Source organism: Epinephelus lanceolatus, chromosome 21 (genome assembly GCF_041903045.1).
Source record: "Epinephelus lanceolatus isolate andai-2023 chromosome 21, ASM4190304v1, whole genome shotgun sequence".
NCBI classification, from domain to species: domain Eukaryota; kingdom Metazoa; phylum Chordata; class Actinopteri; order Perciformes; family Serranidae; genus Epinephelus; species Epinephelus lanceolatus.
In genome coordinates this window covers 32,996,258-33,019,160 of record NC_135754.1, presented here as the reverse complement: position 1 = coordinate 33,019,160, position 22,903 = coordinate 32,996,258, and the positions used below count along the sequence as shown (strand labels likewise).

Here is a 22,903-nt window from a genome sequence, read left to right as displayed (position 1 = left end):
AATATTTGTAGCTTTGGGTAGAAAACAAACAAAAAAGCCACACCCCAGCCACCCCTGATAAGTAAAGAACCGTCCCTAAGGAGATGATACACAGGGTTTGTCTTTATTTCACTTTGGGTTAAACTGACATACCTCAGTTTTTAATTTGATAATATACACATTTTTCCGTCTTAACATAAATAATAAATTAATATTTTATTGTAAACGCCCTACATGTGGAGACACCAGCAGTGGTGGCATTGTACACTCATAGGTAGTCATTTTAGCGCCATCTTGCGCCGACTTTGGGCAAGACCGTCCACCCTCACATACTTGACGTAAAAGCGGAAGTTGAAGTTGCCCACATCCAACATGTCTACCGTCGTCGACCTACTCTGAACAAAACAGAACTCGTGGAGAATGGCAGACATTGGAGTTGACGAGCTCTCGCAGCTTGAATATTTGTCTCTGGTGTCCAAGGTGTGCACGGAGCTCGACAACCATCTGGGAATAAGTGACAAAGATTTAGGTGAGTGATTTGAGGCCGAGAACTCTTAACGAAGAATCCCGGCTAACTAGCTAGCTTATGCTAACTAGCTAGCTGTTGTTAGCGAGCCACAGAGTTGTCTGTTAACACTGTAATCTACTAGTTTCCCCTCTAGATTATATGCTTTAATTAACGTTACAAGCAGAAGCATCTTAATATTGCGAGAATAAATGCTTCGCGATACTTTTCAACGTTTTTCCAACGTAAAATATGCTAGCAGGAGTTAGCTAACTTTGCCCCAATGTCCTTTTCACTAGTAATTTGTCGTTTTATTGTTTCACAGCTGAATTTGTCATCAACCTCGCTGAAAAACAACCGACATTTGATGGATTCAAAGCGCTTTTGCTCCAAAATGGAGCCGAATTCACAGTAAGTTCAGCGCTAAACACTCCATCATTAGTGATAAGGTAATGTAGCTAGCTAACGTAAACAGCTAGCTAACAGTAACTTACTTGCTAACTAATGTGTTTTCATTTTAGGATTCTCTCATCAGTAATTTACTCAGACTCATTCAGACTATGCGACCTCCGTCCAAGGCATCAACGAGTAAAGGTAAGTTATTTTAACTGTTGACCTGCCAAAGCACTAATATACTGCTATTAAACATACTGTCAACAGCCACAATCCCACTTAAGTGACGTTAATATGTTAGCCATCATATTTTATTGGGCACTACAAAAACACATAATCAAATATTCAGTGTAGGTAATAGTTTCTCTGCCACATAGGGTAACATTTTATAATAGCATTGAAATGATTAAACATATGATTTGGTAATGCTTTGGTCGGTCTCAGAGCCAAGAAGCATCTCTTACCATAAAAGACATGCTTGTGTGTTGTCTGTATTGCTGCTCTCATATCTGTAGTTCCCTTGTACAAGGCCAGTGGGTGTGTACACATACATTTCTTTTTCAGGAGTAATCAAAACTACAATTAATGAATAACTGTCCATTTTCAGCCTCTGAGGCTTTGGTCAAGCCGAAGTCAGAAAAGGAGAGGCTGAAGGAGATGTTTCCTGCGCTGTGTAGAGCAAATGATCCAGCACCAAAGGTACATGACTTTAACTCCCTGTTTTGATTTCTATTTAATTTTAATTTATTATGTGTCATGAACACAAACATGTGCCCAACCCTCATTAGTTTACAAGATGCCATTACAATATTGTTGCCGTGATGAATCCATAGCATGTTATCTTACTGATAAGTCCTCAAACAAAATACTTTACCTTCTGTCTCAGGCCAGTCAAACAAATTCTGCCACAAAAAAGGTTTCCCTCCTGAAACATAACTCAAAACTTCATGGTCATCCAACAAAAAGAAATCAACATTAGTGGAGGTCATTTTACTGAAAAGTACAGCCCTTGTGTCTTCATGTGCAGAACAGTAAAACAAAAAGATGAATCTTATTCTCTATTTCACCTATGTTACACAGCAAACAAAGTCTGTCATCTTTATCTTTTTAATGAGTCTCTGATTAGACATCTTCACAAGTTTATTCCAAAGGCAAAGCATTTAACATTTATGTCTTACGTTTGAAGGGTTTCATCCTATATCTCTAGCCCTTTTCAGATAGGAATTGTCCAAATTTGCAGGAAAGCCCAATCAGTCTTTTTTCGGCATTGGCAGTATAAAAACAAAATCTGGGGGTGCGGCAAAATGCCGCCTACCTAATTTTGTTCATACAGAATGTGCCTTTTTCGGGGCAATGGGGGGCGTGAGCAAGTAACAAAACGTGTAGCTCAGTGTGTGACGTAAACATTGACGTGGGAGAGAAGCCGCGGCTGGTCAGTCCTTCGGCAATTCTCTCATAAGTCAGCCTGCTCTGATGGTTAATGGCCTCTTCGTTTGCGAGGACAAGGAGGCCGCGCAATTCCTTGTCTCCCCAGTTGCTCATCTTTACAGTGTCTGTCAGGTTTGTGTTTCCCTCTTGCTGCTAGCTGCTCGCTAATTCCTGCTATCAGCTGATTCCCGTTTATCCACTGCCAGAGGCTCACACGTGTGGCATCATCAACAGCTCCTCCCACAAGTCTTCAACAGCTCCTCCCATTGTGGAAGGCCACCTCGTTCTGTTTAAACTAAAAAGGTTCCGCCAATATGTCTACCCTACGAGGCGGAAAATTGGGCACCTCGGATCAACTCGCCATTCCGCCTCTGTGTGTCCAAACGCTCACAGCTTGCCGGCAAAACAGCCGAACATTCGCGGAAAATCTGGCAGTGTGAAAGGGGCTAGTCTCTTTATGGACTCTCACAAAAGATCAAATCGCTCCATGATGCTCAGTGTTACAACTTCTCGGAAACCCAAACACCAGAAGCATAGTCAGACACAGGATACACACATGAGTTATTGAGTTGTGTTTAAGTATGAAATCTCAGATTGCCAGATTGCTGGCGGTGTACACCACGGCAAGCCAAACAGCATTGGAGAAACACTGATTTTGAATGTTAAAGTGCTATAGTCAGAGTTTTTACTGGTTCGCCTGGGTTCACATTTTTAAACATTGCATACACACAAAATTAGGCCTGAAAGAGGCGTACGCCACTTCCCACGCAAAAGTTATCATCTATAAAAACAGACCAAATGGAAGAAACTTTGATCCATGCTTATGAACCTTTTGGAGACAGGAAAATGGGCGATGCAGATGGTGAGGTGGAAGCCTGATTGTAGAAATTGTCCAATATTTTTTGGTGTACATCATTCATTGAGAGGGAGAGACCTCTGCGGATAATTCGGCTCCTGTTAAACCTCCTGAACAGTGAAAACTGAAGGAATTCTAACTTGGAGAAACTGACTGCAATTACAGCATTGCTCCGTCCTTTGTTATTTCTTTAATTGAGAAATCCCTAGAGAAATTAGATGCTGTACATTTAAACATTAAAGAGACCATGTGTATCGTTTACCTGCTGTGGGGTATAGTCATTTTGAACTGCTGTGAATTTGCACATTGCATCACTTCACATCCTGCACAAGCATATTTTTCTCACGGGAGAACCTGGCCTTGACTCTCCTCCTCCTAATCACTTTGTCAATTTTAACTGCTGCTGCCTGGGGTTAAATGGAATGAGATGACTTAATTTGATTGTCTATGATTGGTGCCTGCTCGAAACACACCCACTGACAATCTGTGATAAGTGATCCCTCAGCTGCTGGGTGGGATGCCTGCCTTTGGACACAAAATGCTTGCTGATTTACCACCACTGTGCTCTTGATTACGCCTTGTACTGTGTGCCTCAATTAGATGAGCAGGAATATTGTCCTGCTAGTGTCTTCGCTGATATATGATGTGTACATAAGGTAACAGGAAACAACCCTACACGCCACACTCATGAAGCTGAGATGGCTTAAAATGTTTGGTGAATAAAGCAGGCTGATGTTGAGTAGAGCTGTTTTTAATGGGAGTCACAATGAAATGGGAGTGATGCACCTGTGGGGACCAACGTGCCTGCAGCACAAAGCAGTAGAGAAGTGCTGTGATGGTAATTGTTTAGTTTGTTTTTGATCTCAGAGGCTACTAGATGAAGATGATGTGAAAGTAGCAGCTGATGCCATGAAAGAGCTGGAGATGTTTATGCCCAGTGTGAGTGGAACAGACTCCAAAAGCAGCAAGAGCAGGTAAGACGATCAAAGACACTGTCACATTTTTATTTGTGATCCTGAAATAGAAATTTTACATGTAAGCGTTGTTTTCTTTGTACCATAACCAGTGACTATGCACTGCTACCGTTAAGTTTATTGTGTCAGTTCAACTTTTTTATTACATGTGTGAACATTTGCTTGTGATATTTACTTTGCTGTACTTGTCGCACTCTCGTAGGTCGGAGAAGAGCAGGCGCCACAGCCGGAGTCGCAGCAGAAGCAGAGAAAGAGACAGACACAGAGATCGAGACCGAGACCGAGACAGAGATCGCGAGAAAGACAGGAAGAGACGGCATCGTTCTCGCTCCAGGTCCAGGTCTCGCTCCAGAGACCGCGATCGACACAGGGACGGAGACAGAGATAGAGATAGAGACAGGGATCGTGGTAAAAGGAGAGACAAATCCTCTCGCTGGTCTGAACGCTCACCGAGCCCTAGAAAAGACCAAGATAGAGACTCTGACCGCTGGAAGGACAAACATGTGGACCGCCCACCACCAGAGGAACCTTCAGTTGGTGACATCTACAACGGCAAAGTCACCAGTATCATGCAGTTTGGATGCTTTGTTCAGCTGGAGGGGTTAAGGTCAGTGTTAAAGGGAAACTTTGGTATTTTATAACCTAAGCCATGTTTTTTTGTCTAAGTGAATAATGTAGACAACGATTTCTCAAATTGGTCCAGTACAGAGAGAGACTGCTTCAGACAGCAGATATGAATCCAGCTGCAGTTTAATCATGTGGTGCGATTATGCAACATCAATGTCTGTCAACTTAATCTGAAAGCTTGTGAGAGGTAACTTGTAGCAGCGTGATGATGGGGAAAGATGGTTACTAATTAAATGCTGTCTTTTTGTCCCAGTCAAAAACATCAAGTCTGTAAATTAAATTGGGTTGAATAGGGCTGGGTGCAGAACTCGTACAAGTACTGATTCATGTTAAATCCATCTGTGCCAAATGTCAGTACCTGAGAGAGCACCTGAGTGAGAATGCTGGGTTTAGACAAGAGATGGAAGTGCAGCAAAGCCCCGCAAATCCTTGGAGCCAGTCGCAGAGCTCCAGGGCCAGTAACGGAGCTCCGCACAGCCGCTGGGTTCATCTTTAGCCAGGATGCAGAAGCACCCCGAAGCCAAGAAGCCAACCATGGAGCTCTGCGACTGCTCCGTCAGTTCCCAGCAAGCCAAAACTATCGCTGCAGCGTCAGTCTGCTGCAATAGTTTTCACACATGGTCTGTTTTCTTTTCTATATGATTTTAGTAACAGCCTGGTATCAAAGCTAGAGAAGCAGACAGACAGAGACAGAGGTTGAGCTCTGTGTAATTAGAAATGTAACCTTGTTCAGCTTGTTCAAAAATGAAATATTTGCAGCTACCCGTAGCGGTTCAAATGTGAGCTGTACCCAGCTTTAGTGGTGTAAACATATAACACAAGTTACCAGGAACGAGCTGCATTTTTCAGTGTGTTATTCTGCAGCTGAAGTCATCCATGTTGTCGTTCTCTGTATGCAGGAAACGATGGGAGGGTTTGGTCCACATTTCCGAGCTGCGTAGAGAGGGCCGTGTGGCCAACGTGGCCGATGTCGTCAGCAAAGGCCAAAGAGTGAAGATCAAGGTGCTCTCATTCACGGGCTCTAAGACCAGCCTCAGTATGAAGGTAAGAAGAGCAAACAACGACTTTATAAACTGGTTTCTGTGAAGGTAATCTAAATTAGATTTAATTAATTGATTTGTGTGTGTGAGTGTCTCAGGTTGGAAAATTAAAGTCTTGACAGCAGCATTTGTGCTTAATTGATTTTAAATTGTATGTGTGTGTGTGTGTGTGTGTGTTTGTGTGTTTTTAATTTAACCTGATATTCCCGTTACATCAGAGCAGGTAATTGTTCGAGCCAGTGAGTCATTATCAACTAAATTAGTGATTAAGCTGCTCTGAATTTCCCATGAGATATATGGAGAGTATATACTCTTTTATCATCATGGGATCTCCTCTCAGGGTAAACTGTTATCCCCTGAATTGTCAGCATGTAAACCGTTTAATTTTTCCCTTCTCTCTTTGCCAGGATGTGGATCAGGAGACCGGAGAAGACCTGAACCCCAACAGGAGGAGGAACGTAGGCCCGGATGGAGGAGAGGAGATCTCCATGAGGAACCCCGACAGGCCGAGCAACCTGAACCTGGGCCACGCTCCTGAGCTGGAGCAGGATGACACCTTGGAGCGCAAGAGGCTCACCAAAATCTCTGACCCTGAGAAGTGGGAGATCAAACAGGTCAGTCTGCACATTGTGGATTCCTGCAGAGTTATGGTTGAATAAGTTGCTTAAATCTCTGAGGAAAACACTGAATCCCTTCTGTGGGCTTGTTTTCTCACACGCTGACACTCTTTGTCCGCCCTTAGATGATTGCTGCCAACGTCTTGTCCAAAGAAGAGTTCCCCGATTTTGATGACGAGACAGGGATTCTTCCTAAAGTTGATGATGAAGAGGGTAAGAAATTATTTTCCACCTATCACAGAACCAGTTTAATAAAACAGTACTTTACACACACACATGCAGGGTTCCCCATGTCTTAAGAAAACACTGTTTAAGTGTGTTTAAAGTTGTAAAACAAAAAAAGCTTATAAAAATTATTGTTGTCACAGTTTAATTCTCTTCAAATATTTGAATCAGCAAATACATTTACATATAAACTTATTATGTGATCTTTTTGCTGCCTCATTGTCTCTCCAACAAATTGGTTCAGACTGAAATATATCCAAAACTAATGGATGGATTTCCATGAAATTTGGCACAGACATTTATATTAACCCGGGGATGAATTAGAATAACTTACCGCAGTAAACATGAGCCACGGTACTGCTTTTGTGATTACGTCATACCGCAGTGCTCCGGCTATGGCGGCAGAACGGGGCCCGGCGGCCTGCCTCACGCACCTCCCTCGCTACGTGATGGAGGTGGCCTGGCCGACCGGCCGAGAGAAGGGGCCCGGGACCCGCTGGCCCTCCCTCTTCCCTCTAATGTTTATACATACTATTATAACGTTTTATACACAATAATAAATGGATTAGCAACCGTTTTACTTCTGACGATAAATAGTTTCCATCCCAGACTTGTATGGCTTTTTAAATTGTTTTATTTAAGGTGTAAAAAAAAAAAGAGAGAAGACGATACCGCGATATCATACCGTCACCGCATCCCCCCCAAAATAATACCGTGATAGTGATTTTAGGCCATACGGCCCAGCAAAACTACTCATATTCCCATCAGCCTCGGCTTTCCTGTCTAATTAGCAAAAGTTAGCAGGTGAACATTATACCTTCTAAACATCAGCACCCACTTCCATGTCCCTTATGCAAAATATTTACCTAAGCTTTGAGGTTCACATGGGAGCATTGCATGAAGTGTGAGGACCAAGGCTTTCACGGTAGTTACTGTCATAATCCAGCACATGTGCACTTCAGTTGCCATGGCTACGCTTCACTCACATCATCATCCTTTAATGTTACTTGACAGCACTATTGTAAGTGTTGGCAAGCTTCTCCAAAGTGGACAACAAACAGAATACAAAAAGAAAAAGAAAGCCAAACTGGACAGAAGAATGTAGACATAAGAATATGAAAAACTTGAGCACATAATCCAAAGTAAATTCACCCCAGCTATAACAAGTACGGACAAGCAGATGTGGCAAGAAGTAACGGACAAAATCAATGCGAGAAGTCTTGCTGTGAATGATGAAGTAGCGGGAAAACGAAATAAGGAAATATCTGTACTGTCTAACAAGCTGCACATTGCTCCCAGTGTCCAGTGGGTTTTTCCTTTCCTGAAAAATGTGTCTTGGTATCTTCTCCTCTTCAATCACCACTAATACAGCCGCTGTCTTATGTTCCACAGATTATTTAACTTTAAACATTTCCTGGGGGAAATAATTACTAAAGACCTTCTAGCAACACCTAAGGGAATACTGAAGTAGCTAAGGGCAAACACTGAGAGATTAAAGAGTTGTCTTTTACAACATCTTAAGGAAATACTGATTTTTAGGGATGTTATCATGGCTGCAGACTCTCAGTCGTGTGTCTTGCTTTATAGAATATGTCTTGGAGTGGACTGCTCGCTGATTAATCTTGTTCTTTTGTTCATTCAGATGAAGATTTGGAAATCGAGCTGGTTGAAGAGGAGCCCCCGTTCCTGAGGGGACACACCAAACAAAGCATGGACATGAGCCCTGTCAAGATTGTCAAGGTACGGTGTTATATCTGCTAAATGCACAGAGGAGTCCGGTGACGAGGGCAAACGTGCTACAACAGACAAAACGTTTTCATCAGGAGAAACGTGCTGCAGCTTCAAAAGCAATGCCATCTCAAAAAACAAGTTGGAAAATCCCCCAAAATACAGTGGAAACGTGCTGCATATCAAAAAATGTGCGGCAGGAAGCTAAAACAAATTAACGCCAAACATCCTGCAAATAGAGAAACAATGGAAAGTTAAACATACACAAACCCTGAAAACAAATGCAACTGAAAAACACTGAGTTTTCATTTAAGAGAGAGCACCAGCACTAGTTACGTATATCTGTTGCTTTTTTATAATCTAAAAGAAAAAGGCCAAATGTGAAAAAGAATTCGTACTTTTTCATGTTGGCTCTTTACTACACTTTCCTTCCAGCTTTAAGAACATACACACTCTCCCATCTGGTGTCCCTCTTGTGTAGAAGCTCAAGCTGTTCCTCTTGGTGCTCCCCGTAGAGGCCTGGAGAACGTCTGTCGTGTTGACTGGATATGCAGCTTTTTCTGTTCATGTTTTCATTGTTGTATTTGTGTTTGAATCAGCATCATTTCTGATGCAGCACCAGGTTGCTCCCAATGGAAATGTTTTGGGCCTTTGTAGCGTGTTTGCCCTTGTCGCCTCTTTAGAGACTAGACTACAATGCAGTTAAGTTTAGACTTGCTTTTGACAGTTAAAGCCCTGCTTCCACTGAGCTGTACGTTTCAGTTCAGTTCGGTGCACTTATTTTCCATATCCACTGTGAAAAGTTGTGGATGGTACCAGTGGAACCGTTCTGTACCGTCCCCATGTTTGGTCCCCCCTCTGTTGGGGTACCTAGCACACAGATCTGGTACTAAAAGGTGGAGCTGTGAACACTGCAGTCTGATTGGTCAGTAGAGGACGGTCACTCTGCTCAGGGCTGAGTTGTGTCTGGTTTTGAGGCTCATGTAACCACTGTTCATACTGTGGAGAGTTTTATTAGTAAACTGTAACTATAAAATGAAAGGATGTTTTGCTGCCTCTCACAGCAGCTGGAGTCTGAGAAAAAATATCTTCATTCACTGGGCCGACTGCCGGTGACTTTTAAGGTGGAACGTTAACTTGTAATTAGGGATGCACCGAAATGAAAATTTGTGGCCGAAGCTGAATAATATTAAGCGCTTGGCCGAATACCGAATATCGTTTAGTTTTTCATTAGTTTTTGCAGATGAACTCCCTCCAGATTAGTGTTGTCACGGTACCACAATTGGGACCCACGGTACAATACCAGTGAAAGTATCACGGTTCTGAGTAGTATCACGATACCACAGCGAAAATGAGGCAGATGTGCCTTTTGTCATTTATAAAAAGATAAATCACTTTTCTATAATACATCAATGATATTTCAATGGAATAAATTACTTATTGACTTATTCATACTTCAAAAACAGCATCAATAAGTGATTAACATAGGGGGGATCAAAATAAAATAAATAAATAAAATAAGAATCAACCAGCCACCCTCCTCCCCTGACAAGTCCCTTCATAAGTAAAGAACAGTCCCTAAAGTGCGGTGAGGTTTGTGGGCTGTGAACGGCTCGTTTCTCCTCTGACACGTCACATACCTGTGTTCGGCTGGCTCGGCTGTTCAGGAACTAAACCCCTGAGCTTGCCTGAGAAGGACTAAATGCACAAAGCTGCTATTTTTAAATATCCCATGGAGAGAGGCTCTCACTGCAGCCTGTTCTATTTTGTTCTGAAAATGTCGGCGTGCAGCCTCGTTCTGTGGACGATAAACAAGGTGCAGACTGATAAAGGAGGAAATACAGTGAGTGCTGGACGGAGCAGTGAGTGACATCAACCCCGCCCACATGAAAGAGTACTGTTTGCGGTAAAAACACTAAACGGATCTAGGGTCTAGGTACCATGTCTGAAGAATAACCTTTGGTGCCATAAGTACCGTACTGAAAGTGTTTGGTGGAAACGGGGATTTAGTGTTGGACGTCATCCGATCTGTCAGCTTCAACTCATGATTTGGGGATGATATTCTAGGCTGGGGAAAAAAAATGTTTATCTAATTGACTTAGGAGCTGTTTAGCACACATTTTCGGTGGGCGTACATGTGCAGAGCATCCATAGCGTAATAAAATACACACTTAAGCTGCACTGCCCTGTGTTTCCCTCTGCCCGTAGAATCCAGATGGCTCTCTGTCTCAAGCAGCCATGATGCAGAGCGCTCTGGCTAAGGAGAGACGAGAGCTGAAGCAGGCTGCTCGAGAGGCAGAGATGGACTCTATCCCCATGGGGCTGAATAAACACTGGGTCGACCCGCTGCCAGACGGTAAGAAATCCATTAGATGTGCTCATTAAGTAATTTCTAAGTCACAGATGTTGACGCTGAAGTACAATTTATCAAATCCCTGTGTATGCAATAAAAAACATCTGCCAGCTAGAAATTTGCATACTGATCATCATCATACTGTCATCAGATTTGATTTAAACCTGTATTTGAGTTTTATCTTTGCTTTTGGCAGCAAAGCTTTAAATATTTGAATCCATTTTGGAATACAATCTGCATGTTTGCTTCTCTTTATCAAAACCACAGCGCAGTCGGAGTCAGACATGAGACTTGTTCCATGATGGCAGGCAGCCCCCCCTCAGGCTTGCCAGAACTGGAGATGGTTATCTGGCTTCCTGCAGGCCTGTATCTGGCCGGATGGATGGAATAGTCTTGCTGTGGTTCAGTGTGTTTGTATCCCATCCATGGCCTCAGGTGGTCGAGACAGTTTCCAAGGGCGGGCTTTACCCTGCCATAACCGTGCAGATCTGGCAGTGACGTAGCTACTGATGTGATGAGATTTTAATTGAAGTGGTAATTACTGTTGGGCGATATGTTAGAATTTCCAACTTGCAAGTGTCAGCTAACAGCCATCAGTTGCCAATATATTGGCACAAGTTTGCAGCACGCACACCTGCTCTGTTTGGTTTGGTCCAATTGAACTCAAGTTCATTTGCCCCCTCAGTGCGGTTCGTTTGGGCAGGTGTGAACACAGCAATCACACTCAGGTGTGCACCAAAACCACCGGGCAGAGACCTTCTTGAAGAGGTGGTCTCAGTCCGGTTACAAACAAACTGGTGCAGTTCGTTTGTGGTGAGAACATGTTTCGATCTGGATCTGAACCAACTGCAGTCACATGACACATTGTTTGGGTTAAACATGAGCATGTTACAGTCCTGGAGGATTATTAATGTGCACCTCCTCCTGTACTGCCTTAATATGCACATTCAGCACATCCAATGCATCAAAACATTGTTTTCTAGTTGGAGCCGCGCCTCGTTTTCAAACTGTATGGTTTGACTAAAATGAACAATGACAGCAATATAGTCCACGATGAGCAGCGCTAAAATCAACCTGCGTAGTTGTCCCTCCATTGTGACATTAGAAAGTGTCACATTTATCTTGCAAGTGTACTCTTCTTCAACGTTTGCTTTACTTCCTGGATTTTTCCCACATGGAAATTCTGACCAATCAAGAGCAGCTTTCTCACACAAGGCATTTGATCTGGTCCACTTGTAAATGCTGCCGTGAGAACACGAACCAACTCTAGGCAATTATACAACTTTGGAACAAAATAAGTCCCTGATTCAGACCAAAGGAGACGACTCTAGGGCTGAAAGCACCCTTAGATGGTCAGAGTGCACAGCTGCACATACGGTTTTGGCAATGCCGAATATATGCTAAAAAACTTTTTGTTTTTAACATCAAAATCCCTGTCTTCTCTCTTTCTCTAAAACAATTTCAAATGTTTGATGACTCATCATGCACTCAGGGGTGTGTACAAATATTCATCCGATGAATGAAGTAAGACTCTTGGCGTCTAGCTAGCCACACTGGTCATATAAAATTGCACTTGCTGTTTGTGGGGTATACAAACTAACGGAGCAATAGGAAGAGATGTATGTTTGGATATCAGTGGGTAAAACTTCTCATGATCTAACAGTAAGAGAGGTTTGTGGCATAGATTGTATAGATAATAGCTACCATGATGTCACACGTTGGTTTATGGACTGCTGTTTTGAAGCCTTGAGTTTGGCATTTCAGCCATCGTCATCTTGGTTTTTTTGGAGCCACAAGTGACCATATTTGGACTAGAGGTTGGCAGAGTGGGGGTGAATCTGACTGGGAAGCCAATGACACTATCGGCAGACAGCCTGTCATTCAAGCAGCCCTGCCCTTAAATATGTGTGACTCTTGAGACCCTGTGTCCTCATAGGTGGACATCACATTTTGGGTTTACTTGACATTATACTTATTCTACTTAACTTAGACCTGTTGTCCTCGTTCATGGACACCTTTTTATGCTATCTAGTGGTAGTTAGAGCGCATTACGCTAATCCTCGTAAAAACAAGATGGCAGTTTTAGCAGTTCAGATGCAAAAGACTTGATTTAAATCCCTCTTGTAACTGTACACCGCTCAAATATTTAATTTCACTGGGATATATGTCTCGGTACAGAAGCTAAATACGCTCTAACTTCCGTTTCACTGTCATTTAGTTGCAGCCATTTTGTGAAAGACTCACTGGAAATCATTGCAACAAGAACATGCATAACATGTCCCAGTTCCAACTGCTGGTTCCTATTGGTGCACACTTTGAATTGCACTTTACAGGTTAATTATTTACTGAGTTGAATTCTCAAGAAGACACATCATTAAATTAGCTAAATAAAAAAACATAAATCTCCCCCCAAAAATCAAACGGGGGTAGACTCAGCCAATTGCCAATATATCCGAGAAACCCTGGAGTTAAACACAGTCCTTCATTATCAAGCACACTTCTTCTCCCCTTTTTACAGTTGATGGTAGGCAGATTGCCGCTAACATGAGAGGCATTGGCATGATGCCCAATGACATCCCAGAGTGGAAGAAGCACGCTTTTGGAGGCAACAAGGCCTCTTACGGAAAGAAGACGCAGCTCTCCATCCTGGAGCAGAGGGAGAGCCTGCCCATCTACAAGCTGAAGGAGCAGCTCATTCAGGTTCGTCACAGTTTGAAAACAAAAACCCAAAGGGAGACCTTTCACAGATTTTGGTTTAATTGACATGGGAGTTCATAATTGGTTCTGATTGGGTTTGGTTGAAAATGTAATTATCCTTTTAACAAGCAGATGTTGATGCTTAAGAACATTTACGCTTTGAGATGTGGTGAATGGAAACATCTGCTAAATGCAAATGACCAGACTTCTTCAATTTTGTTTAATTCACTTTTCTCTGGTGCTGCTGAAGTATGATCTCAAACAACCCTACAGAAATGTGGCTGAAGAAAAAATACAGTATTAGTGCCACAGTGCAGAGGGTTTTTTTTCATGTTAACTTTTTTTCTTTACCAACAAATGTAAAATGCAGAGGAGGGAATGGCTGCCACTGAAGCTCCAGTTTGTAACATTTGCTCTCGGTGTTAATCTGTCACAGGCTGTTCATGACAACCAGATCCTGATTGTGATTGGAGAGACGGGCTCCGGTAAGACCACACAGATCACTCAGTACCTGGCGGAGGCAGGTTACACCACCAGGGGGAAGATTGGCTGTACGCAGCCCCGTCGTGTGGCCGCCATGTCCGTGGCAAAGAGAGTCTCTGAGGAGTATGGTTGCTGTCTGGGACAAGAGGTGAGTGCTTCATCCTTTACTGTCTTCCCAGTTGATGATGATGACACCTGCACGTCATCTCTAGATTTACTCTTATGTGGTAGTGCTGCATGTCCACCAAAAGCATTTTCATACAGAGCTTAACATTAACACTAGCCTGAAGCAAGTAAATTGTCTTGGGGCAAGTGGTGGGCCTCGCACTGTTGTACGAATGGGCAAGTAACAATTAACGGTGATGTCTAATGTGACGTTATTTGAAAATACACTCCTTTCCCAGCTCACCGCTGAGGGTCAAACAAAACTGATGAGAAAAATGTGACATACTGGACACTATAAAAGTTAACCCTGGGATCAACAATGTCATATACGACATAATGTCATTAATGTTAATTATTCTCTGGACTGTTGTGTGCAAGAAACTTGGGCGGGCTTTCACTTAAGGGATCAGGCTGCAGATCTGAGTACCGTTGAGCTCAAAGTCCAGTTTGTGAACACTGCACTGTACCCAGGCACAGTACATCTACCCCTACCTGAGTCCGCTTGAAAAAAGTGGCCTTCAGTACGGTTCATGTGCACCTTTGTACAGTACACATCAGATGTCAGCATCAACTGTACCAAAACAGGGACATGTACTGCTATTTATTGCAACTACAAGGAGTTTTTAAGCAGTTATGAAACAGTCTCAGTTTAATAACGATACCTTTCTATCAGATAGCAGCACAACCCGCTGCAGACAGACCCAAATCCAGCTTCAATGGTGCCTTCAACCTGCAGTTGAAGCTCCAGCCAGGGGCAGAGTATTGCCTCTCTGCCTCCGCAAATGATGGTCCCTGGGGCAGCAGTGTCTGTCTGCGGCGTCGTTTTCTACACTGTAGCACAACAGATATGTCACGCAGATGATGATGCAAATGTACTAGGGTATAAAACATTACTAATGTGAAAGCTGAGCAGTGGGGGAATGGAGAGGGGTGGCAGTCGTACTCGGGTGCTGTCTGAATCAATTGCACCTAATATGAAAGCACCCTTATGTTTTTTTTTTTGTCCAGAAGCTGACCATTGTGCCGTTCCAACGAGGGCTCCAGTTCGATCATGTCCCATTCAGAGGCTTTGTAATCCAGTCTCGAGCTGCAGTGTGTTTTTAGAGACTTTGTAAAATAAAGCTCTAACAATAAATCCGACACTGGATGTCTTCTCCGAATATTTGTTTTTCACATTAAAAAAAATGAGGTGAAATATATTCAACTTTGGGTGAAATGCTGCTGAAGTGGAGAAGGAGCGGGACACATACAGCAAAGACCAACCGTCACGTACATGTACAAGATGTGCTGAACAACAACTGTTGTTTTTAGCTGGAAAAATGCTTTGAAAAAACACTTTGGTGGACACATGGCTGTATGAAAGTAACACCAACAATTGTTCGACGATGAGAGTTTGGTCAGATGATTATGGTAAAAGTTATATTTTGTTATCACTTAGCTTAATCTCCAGAGGGATAACATAAATACTTTTTGCTCTAGGTGGGTTACACCATCCGTTTTGAGGACTGCACCAGCCCTGAGACGGTGATCAAGTACATGACAGACGGTATGCTGTTGAGAGAGTGTCTGATCGACTCTGAATTGGGCCAGTACGCCATCATCATGTTGGACGAAGCTCACGAGAGAACGATCCACACTGATGTTCTCTTCGGTCTACTCAAGAAGGTAAGAGAGATGAGCGGAGGCTTTGGGTTCGGTTTACTTAAGGCAGGAAAGCAAGAGATGCTGAGTGTTTTTGTGTCTATCTCAGACTGTACAGAAACGCACAGACATGAAGCTGATTGTGACGTCGGCCACGCTGGACGCCGTGAAGTTCTCCCAGTATTTCTACGAAGCTCCCATCTTCACCATCCCAGGAAGAACGTATCCAGTGGAGGTTCTTTACACCAAAGAGCCTGAGACAGACTACCTGGATGCTAGTCTCATCACAGTCATGCAGATTCATCTGACTGAACCTCCAGGTATGATTTTAACACTTTAAAACACACGTGTTCTTCTCACCAGCAGACCCAAACATCAGTCCACGTTTCAATCTGTCTCTCTTTATTCTCTGTCCAGGTGACATCCTGGTGTTTCTGACTGGACAGGAAGAGATCGACACGGCTTGTGAGATCCTGTATGAGAGGATGAAGTCACTGGGGCCTGATGTTCCTGAACTGATTATTCTGCCAGTTTACTCGGCCCTGCCCAGTGAGATGCAGACCAGGATCTTTGACCCTGCACCGCCAGGCAGCAGAAAGGTGCCTACATCTATCAGTCATCTCTTCAGTCATAAGGAAACAAGCAGGAGCTGCATCATGCCGCCGGTGCACTTTTTAAGCAAATGTGTAATAACTTATAATGTTTTTCTCTTAGGTTGTCATTGCCACAAACATTGCAGAGACTTCTCTGACCATCGATGGAATCTACTATGTCGTGGACCCTGGTTTTGTCAAGCAGAAAGTGTACAACTCAAAGACCGGCATTGACCAGCTGGTGGTGACTCCCATCTCACAGGTACTGTATTTTTATTATGTGCTTGATATTGCTTGAGAAAAACACCAAATGCTTTCTGATATTTCAGCAAGTGTTATTGAAGCATCAGCTAGCTCGCTGATTTGTTTCCAAATATTGGTTTTCACTTTCAGGCCCAGGCCAAGCAGAGGGCGGGCCGAGCCGGCAGAACAGGTCCAGGGAAGTGTTACAGACTCTACACTGAGAGAGCCTACAGAGACGAGATGCTGACGACCAACGTGCCTGAGATCCAGAGAACCAACTTGGCCAGCACTGTGCTGTCTCTGAAGGTAAACTGTCACTCTGTGCTGGGGAGAGGGACATCTGAGGTGCTTTGCTCGGCCTGCTGCCCGATTCCGGATAAGCAGATGGTATTGTCTTTCTTTCTTATATTTCTGTTTCCTCTCGCCAGGCCATGGGCATCAATGACCTCCTGTCTTTCGACTTCATGGACGCTCCTCCAATGGAGACTCTGATCACAGCCATGGAGCAGCTCTACACTCTGGGAGCTCTGGATGATGAAGGCTTACTCACACGTCTGGGGAGAAGGGTGAGGAATATTTTTACTTCTCTCTGCTGTGAAGATGAAGAGAATAAATTAAATCACATTCATGCACTTCCTAGTTTCATTAACCTAATCAAGTATCAGTGTGTGGTCGCTTTGTTTCTTTGTTATGCTCTTCACTTCCCTCTTTTTTGTTTTAGCATTGCTCCAGTTATTTTTATCGTTTCCTCTCTTTGTGTTCGTCCTGTAGATGGCTGAGTTTCCTCTGGAGCCCATGTTGTGTAAGATGTTAATCATGTCCGTCCACCTGGACTGCAGCGAAGAGATGCTCACTATCGTGTCAATGCTGTCTGTGCAGAACGTTTTCTACAGGCCAAAGGTATGCCCAAAACTCTCTGTCCAGCCAGTTTTGAATTTCAGTTAATTCTACTTGAGGTTATTTATCATCTTGTAAAAGTTTCCCCACTCATCATTTGATCTTTATTTTCTCCAGTGCCTTGATGATTAATTTTTGTTCTCATTCCCTGATTTCTTTTCCTCCTCGTGTTAAAGGACAAGCAGGCCCTGGCCGACCAGAAGAAGGCAAAGTTTCACCAGCCTGAGGGAGATCATCTGACGCTGCTGGCTGTCTACAACTCCTGGAAGAACAACAAGTTCTCCAACCCCTGGTGCTACGAGAACTTCATCCAGGCGCGCTCCCTGCGCAGAGCCCAGGACATCCGCAAACAGATGCTGGGTATCATGGACAGGTAGGAGTGTCAAATCTGAGGGCTGTATGTTAACTTTTCGCATATAGCACTTAAGCTAAGAAGGCTGAAAGTTTTGTAGCACGGGCCACAAAATTGTAGCACATGTATATAAGTATCAGGTAAGTTTATTGTAGTTCGAAATCGTTTAAAGTCTGTGTTTTGGGGAGTTTAAAAAGTCGTTTCCATTATCTTTAAAATGAATGTAATACTTTACTTCTTGCACAGACTGATTTTGTGTAGCACAGATGACATATGTTGCTCTTTACAGCCCTGCCACAACACATGCAACCAACCAATCTGAAACTGTAATATCTCTCGTTTCTCATGAATCTCCAACATGCTCTCTTCTCTTCAGACATAAACTGGACGTGGTGTCTTGTGGCAAAGCCACAGTACGAGTCCAGAAAGCCATCTGCAGTGGCTTCTTCAGGAACGCAGCCAAGAAGGATCCTCAGGAGGGCTACCGCACCCTGATCGACCAGCAAGTCGTGTACATCCACCCCTCCAGTGCTCTGTTCAACCGCCAGCCTGAGTGGTACGACACCTCTGTTCAACCTTTCATCAGTCAGACAAGAAATAAATGTACTTTTATAATAGTTAAAGGGATAGTTTTGATTTTTTTCAAGTGGGGTTGTATGAGGTACATTTGTGTGTATGAGTGTGTGTAGTGTATATGTGTATATATTCTGCACTTGTTTGGGAGAGTTCACAGTCTGGTTCACATTACACAATTTTCACCCTGATTTTGTGTCGCGGAGACTATCGTAATCTTTTGAGTGTTCATACCTGGCGACGTGCGTTTCTGTCAGCGGGAGTCTGGCCAACTGCGTTAAGACCTGTGTGTGCACACCACAAGATTTCTCCACAGAGCCCTCGCCGACAGAGCCTCAGATAACGCGGTGACGTCACCAAACTTGGAGACGACACATCGTAAAGGCATGGATTTTCTTCCCAGTGTTGAATCAGATCTGTCTCCAGGGCCTGGGTCCAAACACAACGTGCTCCTCGTGATCCTGTGGACGCCGCCATTGTTGTTGTTGCTTGCCGCAGTGTTGCCAGATCTTGGGAGAGAAACAAGCAACCAGGGCTATGGAAACAAGCCCAAAAGAAGCAACTGTCATGTGTTTAAATATCTTATTAGACAGATATATGTAGAGGAAGGCGACGTTTAGAGAGCAAGCCCAAATAAGCAACTCCACTTTAGAAACAAGCCCAAAGTTGCGGCTAATAAGCGGACCTGGCAACCCTGCGGCTTGTCCTCCTCACATTTCTTCTGTCCTCCTGTGTGCTGACGTGGGACGTATCCCGCCTCTCATTGGCTGATGCTCTTTGTCAGTCGTGTCACACTTCTCCAGTTTTCTAGCATGCCAGATATCCAGTCGCAGACGAGGGGGCGACTTGCTCGTAAGCTTGTTCACACATGAGGACTCCTCATGGCAGACTATCTGCCGACTCACCTCCGACCCAAGGTGGCTCTCAAGATCCTCTGCGACGTCAAAATCACGGTGAAAATCGTGTAATGTGAACTAGGCTTTAGTTAACATGCTAATGGTGAGTCTTGACTTTGGTGACCAGAGGAAGGCTGAGCCACGACTTTGAGCCACGACTCTCAGATATGTATATCTGTACCGTGCTGTGTGTGTTATTTGTCTTCCAAACTGTCCCTTTAATTCCCAAATCTAAAACCAGCCTTGTGCCTCTCTTATCTTCAGGGTTGTGTACCACGAGTTGGTGCTGACCACCAAGGAGTACATGCGGGAGGTGACCACCATCGACCCTCGCTGGCTGGTGGAGTTTTCGCCCGCCTTCTTCAAAGTGTCCGACCCCACGCGCCTCAGCAAGCAGAAGAAACAACAGCGGCTCGAGCCTCTGTACAACCGCTACGAGGAGCCCAACGCTTGGAGAATATCTCGCGCCTTCAGACGCCGTTGATTTGTGTGATGTCACCAACACAGGACAGAAATGTTTTGACAGTGATAAAGTCGGATGCGCCGACCTGTACCGGCACCGGACGTGTGATCAGACGCTGGTGGTTAAAGTCCGTATCATCACACCTTCTTTTAAACTTGTACATGTTGTACATTTCGTCCCACATTAACGTGTTCGAGCGGGAATTTTAGTCTCATTATTTTAGAAACCTGGAGCTATTTACTTTACACAGCACTAATACACAAGCAAAAAGAAAACTCTCCACATCTGTTGTTTGAGACGGACGTTTTAAATATAATCTTCTGTGAAACAGTGGACTATTTATCTTGACTCTGTAAATCCTAATAGCATAATGTTATGACTAAATAAGGACCTGATGGGATCAACATGGAGTTTTTATGTGTCACTAGTCACGCCGTAATGATACGAATGTGTACAGTGTATGTTTGATAGGTTTTGTACTGTAACTCTGACGACTTTCACTCACTCGTCTGTATCTGAGACTGTTGCTTTGTTATATTTGCCAGTGGAACTATGAAAATTTGTCTTCATTAAATGCAACATTTTCTTAACCCTGTTGGATTTTGTCATGAGCTTGTAAGTAAATGAAAGGTACAGTAGAGATCTTCCTGTCCTGAGAGCGAGGTTGTGGAGTTGTAGGTGTCTGTTATTCCGGCCCCAAAAAAGTTATATACAAAAAGCAAAACTAAGACGTTTGACTGGGGAACATTTAAAAAACTGACATTAAGCACAACTGCTTCAAACACTCTTTAATCAAGATCTAAAGGCTTTGAATGGTAATATGTTTAACTGTGGTGCTCTCTATAGATGTAGTAAAATATTAATGTTGCATCAGCCCCCATAACAGTCAAGTATGTGTAAATACCTGCTGAAAAACAGGAAGAATGGGCCTTTGATTGCCAGCCATGTGCCCAATCGGTGAAATCAAACCCAAGATTGTGCAACATTATGACTCATTTCTACTTTAACTTTTACATCGTACATCTTTCCAGTTAGACTCAGTATTAAGGTCTCTTACATGAAAGCAGCAACATAACAATTTCAAAATACTCAAAACAGCAAAAAAGACCAAACTTTTAATTTGCAGCAGTTAAATGTTTTGTATGTATGCAAATCCCTTAATTAGCAACTGTAACTAGTTACTGTAGCTGCCATATTAGATTACTTGCCTCTGAAAACATGCATGCAATGGAAATACTCAAGTACAGTACAAGTACCTCAGACAGTTACACTTAAGTGGAGTACAGTGAAAACATAATAAACTTTATTTTTAAAGCACTTCAAAACAAAGTTACAAAATGCTTTATATGGTTGATCTTGGATTTAAAACAATGCAGGATTCAAGCAAATAAAATGAGGCAAATTTACAAAAATACAAAGAACAATAAAGATAAAGTACCTCTGAAGCAGATAATTAAAGTCGGCAACTAATTACTGTATAGATTGCACTGAGGTACAGCAAATCAAATACTAAGAGTAATACAAAAAATACAATAGCTGCTGACAACATGATGAAAACAATAAAAATAATCACAAAAGACATATATAAAATAAACAGTATGCTGAAATTAATAAAAGGCTTTTTTGAACAGATCAGTTTAAAGAAGTGATTCAAAAGACTCTAGATGTTTAAAATAGCAATACCACAATGTGGAAATACTATGTTACAATTAAAAGTCCTGCAAAATCTTAAGTAATAGTACACAAGTATTAGCATCAAAATATACTTAAAGTACAAACAGTAAAAGTACTCATTTTGCAAAACGGCCTATTTTAGGGTCATATATAACAAATTGCTGCATTATAATTAGTGATACATTAATGTGTCAACATCACTGATGTTGCAGCTGCTAAATGTGGATCTCTCTTTTTTTTGTAATTCTCTTTTTATTGGTTTTTTTTTAGTACAAACAATAATATTACTCAGGATACAAGATGTACCATCCAAGTGAAAAAGCTCAAAACGACAAAAAAGACAGAACTGAAACAGACCCTACCAATAAAAGTAAATTAAAAAATTTAAAAAAAATAATAATTACATGAAAAAGTAAATAAAAAAAATAAGTCACAGGGTAAGCAGTATCATCATCAAAAATCGGCATAAATGGAATCATTACAAATCCCAATGCATATCACATTTTCCTTATAAAGCATCGCTATTCACATCTCATTCACAAGTTGCATAAATCCACATGGTCAGACATAATCACAAAGAAAATACCACCCAGGCCGTCCCAGGAAGGAAATAAGGCACCAAAAGAGCAAGAGAAAGAGTCTTAACTGCATTACCTCATTGTCAATCAGTTAATCATTCAATATCATATTTAAGTAAGGGCCCCATATTTTAAAGAATACCTCCAGTTTGTTGTTCAGTTTAAAAATTAGTTGTTCATAGTTTGCCATTTTAGTTATTTCTCCACACCATTCATTAAAAGGGATGGGGTTTTTTTTCCAGTGCCTAAGCACTATCCTACAGCCAGTGTTAAGAGCTAATCTACACCATAAAACTTGTTGGCCTGTCAAACCTGCCCCTTCTGGTATTATACCTACACTGAACAAAAATATAAACGCAACACTTTTGTTTTTGCTCCCATTTTTCATGAGCTGAACTCAAAGATCTAAAACATTTTCTATACACACTAAAGACCATTTCTCACAAATATTGTTCACAAATCTGTCTAAATCTGTGTTAGTGAGCACTTCTCCTTTGCCGAGATAATCCATCCCACCTCACAGGTGTGGCATATCAAGATGCTGATTAGACCGCATGATTATTTCACAAATGTGCCTTAGGCTGGCCACAATAAAAGGCCACTCTGAAATGTGCAGTTTTGCTTGTCTGGGGGGGTCAGAAAATCAGTCAGTATCTGGTGTGACCACCATTTGCCTCACACAGTGCAACACATCTCTTTCGCATAGAGTTGATCAGGTTGTTGATTGTGGCCTGTGGAATGTTGGTCCACTCCTCTTTAATGGCTGTGCGAAGTTGCTGCATATTGGCAGGAACTGGAACACGCTGTCGTATACGCCAATCCAGAGCATCCCAAACATGCTCAATGGGCGACATGTCCGGTGAGTATGCTGGCAATGCAAGAACTGGGATGTTTTCAGCTTTCAGGAATTGTGTACAGATCCT

At 42.7% G+C, this 22,903-nt stretch overlaps 1 protein-coding gene across 1 annotated transcript; it reads left to right on the top strand.

Moving 5' to 3' along the window:
* The first annotated feature begins 330 nt into the window (after positions 1-330).
* On the top strand, positions 331-20,318 carry LOC117247235 (ATP-dependent RNA helicase DHX8-like). Its single transcript, XM_033611626.2, has 23 exons — positions 331-508; positions 810-895; positions 1,006-1,078; positions 1,485-1,576; positions 4,029-4,135; positions 4,338-4,742; positions 5,662-5,806; positions 6,210-6,416; positions 6,545-6,632; positions 8,287-8,384; positions 10,581-10,728; positions 13,244-13,425; positions 13,859-14,053; positions 15,550-15,735; positions 15,821-16,031; positions 16,129-16,310; positions 16,426-16,566; positions 16,698-16,853; positions 16,976-17,113; positions 17,319-17,447; positions 17,621-17,817; positions 18,173-18,352; positions 19,530-20,318. Exons 1-23 carry the CDS (start codon positions 400-402, stop codon positions 19,747-19,749), a joined length of 3,675 nt encoding a protein of 1,224 aa, XP_033467517.1. The 5' UTR covers positions 331-399; the 3' UTR covers positions 19,750-20,318.
* Positions 20,319-22,903: the final 2,585 nt, after the last annotated feature.

Bases quoted from the DNA above. Each gene is read 5' to 3' on its own strand.
- LOC117247235 (XM_033611626.2), top strand. From the start codon at position 400: ATGGCAGACATTGGAGTTGACGAGCTCTCGCAGCTTGAATATTTGTCT. The intron at 4,743-5,661 runs GTCAGTGTTAAA...CTCTGTATGCAG, and splicing joins GTTCAGCTGGAGGGGTTAAG to GAAACGATGGGAGGGTTTGG. The intron at 16,032-16,128 runs GTATGATTTTAA...TTCTCTGTCCAG, and splicing joins TCATCTGACTGAACCTCCAG to GTGACATCCTGGTGTTTCTG.